The following is a 7,643-nucleotide window of genomic DNA, read 5'->3' as shown; positions in this document are numbered from 1 at the left end:
CGATCCATGTCATCCCATACATCCATCCATCCATTTGCCATAACCATCCATCCATCCATCCATCCATGCCATCCATCCATCCATCATCCATCCATCCATCCATTCCATCATCCATGCCATCGAAAACATCCATGCCATCCATCCCATTCATACATTCATCCATTGTCATTTATCCATCCATCATCCATCATCCATCCATCCATCCATCCATGCCATCCATCCAACCATCGATCCCATCCATCCCGACGCAGGCGCACTGGCCGGCCCACCTCGCGCGGCGCCATCCATTCTCCATCCTCCATACCATTGCCATCCATCCATCCGAATCCATCCATCCATCCATCATCGCATCCATTCTATCCATTCATTGCCGATCCATCAATCGCCATCCATAGCCTCCATCCATCCATCCATCCATCCATCCATCCATCCATCATCCCATCCATCCCATCATGCTATGCCATCATCCATCCTGTCCATCCATCCATCCCATACCCTCATACATTCATGGCGTCCGTCCGCTACCGTCCGTCCGTCCATCCATCCTTCCATCACATACATCCATCCATGCCATGCATCCATCCTATTCCATCCATCCATCCATCCATCCATCCATCATCCATCCATCCATCCATCCAATACCCTCATCCATTCCATTCCATCCATCCATCCCATGCCATCCATCCATACCATACATTCATCCGTCCGTCCGTCCGTCGCTCGTCCATTGCCATCCTTCCATCCATAACATCCATCCATCCATTCCATCCCATCCATCCATATCCATCCATCCATCCATCCAGTCCATCCATCCACCATCCATCCATCATCCATCCATCCATCCATCCATTGCCATCCATCCATCCATCCATCCATCCATCCATGCCATCCAATCCATTCCATCCATCCATCCATCCATCCATCCATACATTCATCCATCCATCCATCCATCTACGCGCGGGCGCCCGCGTCACGTTACCGCCGTTCTTCTTTTCACCCCGTTATGTCTATATTGGCAAGTTTTGTTCTATATTCTTTGGGTTCTCTTACGAAAATGGTTAGTGGTATCGACCAAATTGAGTTTCATCGTGTGCGCACACACTTACGGCCACTATATAGACATAGCATAGTTCCTGTAAACACGGAACCACAAGCCAGCCCGGATCTAACAGGGTTGTTTGTTCAGCGCACCTAATGCATAAATTATCAGTATAATAAGGCTATATAACTAATATCTAGCTGTACGTGAGGGCCAGCCGAGTCATCTGAAATAACATATCAGCACTGATAGACGCCTCCGGAACAATTGGAAAATTACCAAGCAAAATTTCCTTATGCACGCAGAAGATGGCGATATAATTAATATTATTACAGCGCACCGACCAATGGTTGGATGAGCACACAGACAGACAGGCGTCCCCACCTGTTTATTTGCACTGGAGTGCGGTATGGGAGTGAGAGAAAGAGAGAGAGAGAGAGCGAAAAAGAGAGAAAGAGAACTGGAAAAAAGAGAGGAGAGAGAGAGAGAGGGAAAGAGACGAAAGAGAGAGAGAAGAGGAGAGCGAAAGAGAGAGGGAGCAACCTACGACAGTAATAATTTTAGTTTAACCGCGGGCAAAAAGAGAAGAGAGAGAGCGAGAGAGGAGAGAGAGATAGAGAGAGAGAGAGAGAGAGAGAGAGAGAGACGGAGAGAGAGAAGATGAGAGTGAGAGAGAAAGAAAGAACAGGGGGTGAGGAAGAGAGAGAGAGAGAGAGAGAGAGAGAAGGAAAGAAAGAAAGCCCGGGCGGCACGGCAATCGCTTTCGTAAAAAAACGCAGTGCAAGTTAAAAATTAATAATAATTATTTAATAATAATAATAATTAATAATAATACAAATAGTCAGTTAAACATAGTTATAATTTAATGTCAAACTTGCTTTCTTTTGCTGCAGGCAATGTTATGTCCTTGCTATTGTAAACCAGTGTTTGTGTATACATGAATTTGTGTACTATCCTCTAGATTGGTCTACGAGGGCGCTAAATTGGTGTATAGCGTCAGGCTGGCGCGAGATTGAGAGTATGTTTGTTAGCATGTAAAGCGAACTTCTTATGACGCGCATTTTGTTTTGCTTAGATTTTTATAGGAATCCGTCTTGATCTTAGCTTGCTTTAGTAAGGTAAGGTCAATAACATGTATTAGTACGATTCTATATCATCTGAGTTTATCTTGTTACTCCTCCTGCTCACAGCAGCCCATGCACCGAACCGGCGACCTGATTACAATGGCAATAAGGTAGGTTCCCGCCATCATCGCATCATCGGTCGTCAGCCCGGGCGGCGCAGCGCGCCGCAACAGGCGGCAGGGCGGGAGGTAATCATCGACTACGATTACCCGCCGTATGGCACGAAGCTCGCCACCACGTGGTTACAATGTTACAGAGCCCCTGCCCAGCGAGCGGTACGGGCCGCCACCAGAGGCGCCACCGGACAGTCGTAGTCAGGGGTCGGGGGTCGCTGGGGGGCGGGGTCTCACGGCGTGCCTATTTAATACGCTCGCCGTCCCAGCGAATACCCAGCAGCCCTCTACCAGCAGCTCCTCACGCTCAAACCAGGCGTTACAGCGCCGCACAGGCCGAGGAGGCCGGCGCGTGACGACGCCGAACGATGGCCAGGCAGACGAGGAGGCGGCAAGGCCCCTCCGCACCAAAAGCAGCGACTGCGACCGCTTGCCAAATCGGCATGACGTTGTCACGCCGCAGTCAGCCGCGCGTACGCCATGACAGGATGGGGTGAAGTACAGAGTTTTCCACTTATAACTGCGCAGCAATCGTAATCATAACGTGACAGCTACAGGTGGTGTGTAATACCATCGCACATATTTTATACATTCAGCGGAGTAAATTACGTGTATTATAGTATACTCATGATATAACGTGTAGAATACAGGGATGTGTGCACATCATGAAGACGCAACAAGCGTTTGCTGTCGATCGTTATAATTTTCGTCGTCGACACGTGAGGACGTTATGTCGTCGTTGTCGTCTGTCGTCGTTCGTCGTCGTTGACCGGGTCGACGCGTGGTCGTGTAGCCGTCGCGGCGTGTAGTCGACGTCAACCTCGTCGTCCGTTGTCGTCGGTCGTTGTCGTCGTCGTCGTCGTGGCGTCGTCGTCGTCTTGCGTCGACACGTCCCGCAACTTGTAGCCATCGCGGCGTTGTCGTCGTCGTTGTCCGTCTGTTCTCGGTCGTCGACCGCCGGGCGTTTTCGTTGTAGCCGTCGGGCGGGCGTTGTCTGTCCGTCGTCGTCGTCGACGTCGTTGTAGCCGTCGGCGGCGCGTTTGTAGTCAGACGGCATCGTCGTCGATTGTCATTCCTCGTCGTTGTCGTCGCCGTCGCGTACACTCCTTTTAGTTAACGAAGGAAGTTCGAACAAGCATTTAGTATGGCTGCACATTACATCTTGCGCGATAGAACATAACTTTGCAGTGATGGTGCTTGATGTACATCATCGATTCGTTGTCGTTTCAGGGAGCAGTTGTTGTCGTTTCCTGCTCCCGGATCAAGAGACCTGGCTTGCCGGACTCGGCGGCGGATGCTGGGCGAAGAACCTGTTCTCCAGTACGACATACACTTCTCACCCGATGACCAGCAAACCGTTTCAAGGACATAGCTCAGCCGGGAAGGGGTTACGACAGATGTAAGTCGAAAAGTTAGTGGTTTGCAGTAGAGAGAGCCGAGACTCGGTGAGACTGGTGAAATAATATATTTAATTCACTGTTTGATTATCGGGATTTATCAACGAAAACGTCATGGTACGCTCATCATATTTACGCCCTGAAAAGTAGTCGCAAGGTGCGGGACGTCTATACACATATGTGGCAAGTACGCCGTAATTACAATCCTATCAACGCCGCTGGCGGTACATATAATCAGGGGTCGCCTGGTGTATGAATGACCAACGCACACGCCTTCAATACAATTAAAATGTCTTTTTAGTACGCACGAAGACGAGTAGGTCGTTCGAATTTGAGCTATCAGATCCCATAATCGGGCACCGGAGAAATAGATACTCTTACTACTTGTGGCGCTTGAAGTATTAATTGTTCGGCGCTTCTCCGGTTTTATAGAAACGTTTACTAACCGGTAGGCGCGGTAGCATTGCGTTGAGAGAGAGAGAGAGAGAGAGAGAGAGAGAGAGAGAGAGAGAGAGAGAGAGAGAGAGAGAGAGAGAGAGAGAGAGAGAGAGAGAGAGAGAGAGAGAGAGAGAGAGAGAGAGAGAGAGAGAGGGAGAGAGAGAGAGAGAGAGAAGGAAAGAAAGAACGCCCGGGCGCACGGAATCGCTTTCGTAAAAAAACGCAGTGCAGCTAAAAAATTAATATAATTATTATTAATAATAATAATAATAATAATAATAATAATAATAATAATAATAATAATAACACAAATAGTCCAGTTAAACATATATAATTTAATGTCAAACTTGCTTTCTTTTGCTGCAGCATGTTATGCTTGCTATTGTAACCGTGTTTGTGTATACAAATTTGTGTACTATCTCTAATTGGTCTACGAGGGCGCTATTGGTGTATAGCGTGAGGCGCGCGAGATGAAGGTATGTTGTTAGCATGTAAAGCGAACTTCTATGACGCGCATTTTGTTTTGCTTAAATTTTTATAGGAATACCTCTTGATCTTAGGCTTGCTTTAGTAAGTAAATCAATAAATTTTAGTACGATTCTATATCATCGAGTTTATCTTGTTACTATCTGCTCACACAGGCCACATGCACGAACCGCGACCTGATTACGATGGCAAAGGTAGGTTCCCGCCATCATCGTCATCGTCGTCACCCGGGCGGCGGCAGCGCGGCGGCAACGGCGGCAGGGGCGTGGAGGTAATCATCGACTACGATTACCCGCCGATGCACGAGAGCTCGCCACCCGGTTACATGGACGACCCTGCCAGCGAGCGGTACGGCAGCCACCAGAGGGCGCCACCGGCTCCACGGGCGGCCTATTACGCGTCGCCGTCCCACGATACCCAGCAGCCCTCTACCAGCAGCTACCACGTCAACCAGGCGTACAGCGCGCACGAGGCCGAGGAGGCGGTCCGTGACGACGCCGACGATGGCAGGAGACGAGGAGGCGGCAAGGCCCTGTCGCACCAAAACAGCCGGACTGCGACGCTTGGCATGGGCATGACGTTGTCACGCAGTCAGCGCGCGTACGCCATGAACAGGATGGGGTGAGTAGAGTTCCACTTATATACAGGCAAGCGGTAATATAACGGACAGCTACAGGTGGTGTGTAATACCATGCACATATTTATACATTCAGGAGTAAATTACCCCTATTATATATACTCATGATATAACGTGTAGATACAGGGATGTGTGCAATTCATGAGACGAACAGCGTTGCTGTCATCGTTATAATTTCGTCGTCGACAACGTTATCGTCGTCGTTGTCGTCGTCGTCGTCGTCGTCGTCGTCGACGACGTCGTCGTCGACGTCGTTGCAGCCGTCGGTGGCGTTGTAGTCGACGTCATTGTCGTCGTTGTCGTCGTCGTCGTCGTCGTCGTCGACGACGTCGTTGTAGCCATCGGCGGCGTTGTCGTCGTCGTTGTCGTCGTCATCGTCGTCGACGTCGTTGTAGCCGTCGGCGGCGTTGTCGTCGTCGTCGTCGTCGTCGACGTCGTTGTAGCCGTCGGCGGCGTTGTAGTCGACGTCATCGTCGTCATTGGCATCCTCGTCGTTGTCGTCGTCGTCGACACTTTTTAGTTAACGAAGGAAGTTCGATAAGATTTAGTATGGCTCACATTACATCTTGCGCGATAGAACATAACTTTGCAGTGATGTGCTTGATGTACATCATCGATTCGTTGTCGTTTCAGGGAGCAGTTGTTGTCGGTTTCCGCTCCCGATGAAGAGAACCTGCCGACTCGGCGGCGATGCTGGGCGAAGAACTGTTTCAGTACGGACCATCACTCTCACCCGATGACCAGCAAACGTTTCAAGGACATGCTAGCCGGGAAGGGTTACGAGATGTAAGTCGAAAAGTTAGTGGTTTGCAGTAGAGCCGAGCCTGAGGCTGGTGATAATAATAATTATTAAATTCACTTTGATTATGGGATTATCACGAAAACGTCATGGTACGCTCATCATATACGCCCTGGAGAAGTCGTCAAGTGCGGCACGTCTATACAATATGCAAGTACGCGTAATTACACTCTATAAACGCCGTGCGGTAATATAATAGGGGTCGCCTGGTGTAGTAAATAACCACCGCATCGCCTCAATTCAATTAAAATGTCTTTACCACGAAGACGAGTAGGTCGTTGAATTTGAGCTAATCCCATAATGGGCACGGAGAATAGAGTATCTACTACTTGGGCGCTTGAATATTAATTGTTGGCGCTTCTCCGTTTTATAGAAACGTTTACTAACCGTAGGCGGTAGCATTGCGATTTAAAAAATATAAATTTACGCTTATCTGTTGTTTATTTACAGCGTGGAAGAGAAAGGAGCCAAAGGTTTCGTAAGTACCCGTGTTGTGTATTTCAGTGCATTGCCTCACTGTGTTTGTGTGTGAGATAGCGGCAGCGCTTTACCCGCACATTTTTATACCCCTCCCGTTACCCGTACAGGATCAAATATTGCCTGATAGCTAGCGCTTATATGAGCGTGCATTATTATGTTTGATAGGGTATATAGCGGGCGATGAGGTTAGTGCCACCACACCTGCTAGAGTATGAGACTGTTATACAGTGCGGCAAGCGCGTACCACTCATTTGTTTAAACTATTTAGCCTGTTCGACAGACGTCATTTACAGACAGACTTATATTAGCTCATCGATGTCGTAATGAGACGTTATAAAAGTTAATGTTTGACAAGGAAGTGCCGCGAACTCGACATTTTGATATGCATGGGTAAAATATACGTCTAAACTAGTCTTTCCTGGCCTAGCGACGATATATAAGAAGGCTTGGTTATATATGGCCCTCGGTCGGATTAATAGGGCAATTCAATAAAGAACCCGTTTAGTTGTAACTGCACTGCACCAGGTAGGTACCGAACACAGTGGCTAATTGAGGTGCTGTTTTCGCAAAATATACGAAAATTGCTAATAGAGGTATAAGGGAGATATGACAGTGATTCTGTGAGGTGGTTCGGGAAGCACCGCGTCTCAGGTATAAAAACGACCAATCGTGGAGACTGTGATAGTCAGTTATTATACGGGACATCATAAAAATACACATAAGCGTAAACAATGAGAAGGCATGACATGCATATCAATACGTGCAAACGTGCATACGTGCAATACGTGCAAACCAAACATATTATCATGCCGTAGATAACATCAGTGATAAAACAACACACTGAGCCATTTTAATCGTATCAAAATATCGAAATAAGCAAATGATTTGAAGATCAAATTAAACAAACGCATACAGTAATAATCAGTCAAATAGGCGTATATGTTTACACACTACATACTATCCGTGTACCGCCTGGGATGACACTACACATATACAGTATACGTTGTAGTGCAACACCATTGCATCTCTCTCTCTCTCTTTCTCTCTCTCTCTCTCTCTCTCTCTCTCTCTCTCTCTCTCTCTCTCTCTCTCTCTCTCTCTCTCTCTCTCGTATCTCTCGCTCTCTCTCC

General features: G+C 48.0%; 1 protein-coding gene across 1 annotated transcript in view; it reads left to right on the top strand.

The window, feature by feature from the left end:
* The first annotated feature begins 4,895 nt into the window (after positions 1 to 4,895).
* LOC106806923 (transmembrane channel-like protein 7) overlaps positions 4,896 to 7,643 on the top strand; it is an 18,651-nt gene continuing 15,903 nt past the window's right edge. Inside the window, exons 1-3 of the mRNA XM_014809094.1 lie at positions 4,896 to 5,218; positions 5,868 to 6,020; positions 6,484 to 6,511. Of these exons, the coding sequence (XP_014664580.1) occupies positions 4,896 to 5,218; positions 5,868 to 6,020; positions 6,484 to 6,511 (504 nt within the window). The remainder of the gene's footprint in view (positions 5,219 to 5,867; positions 6,021 to 6,483; positions 6,512 to 7,643) is intronic.

This window comes from Priapulus caudatus, unplaced genomic scaffold (assembly GCF_000485595.1).
Source record: "Priapulus caudatus unplaced genomic scaffold, Priapulus_caudatus-5.0.1 Scaffold186, whole genome shotgun sequence".
NCBI lineage: Eukaryota > Metazoa > Priapulida > Priapulimorpha > Priapulimorphida > Priapulidae > Priapulus > Priapulus caudatus.
The sequence above is the reverse complement of the archived record's forward strand: the minus strand, read 5'-3'. Positions and strand labels throughout refer to the sequence as shown.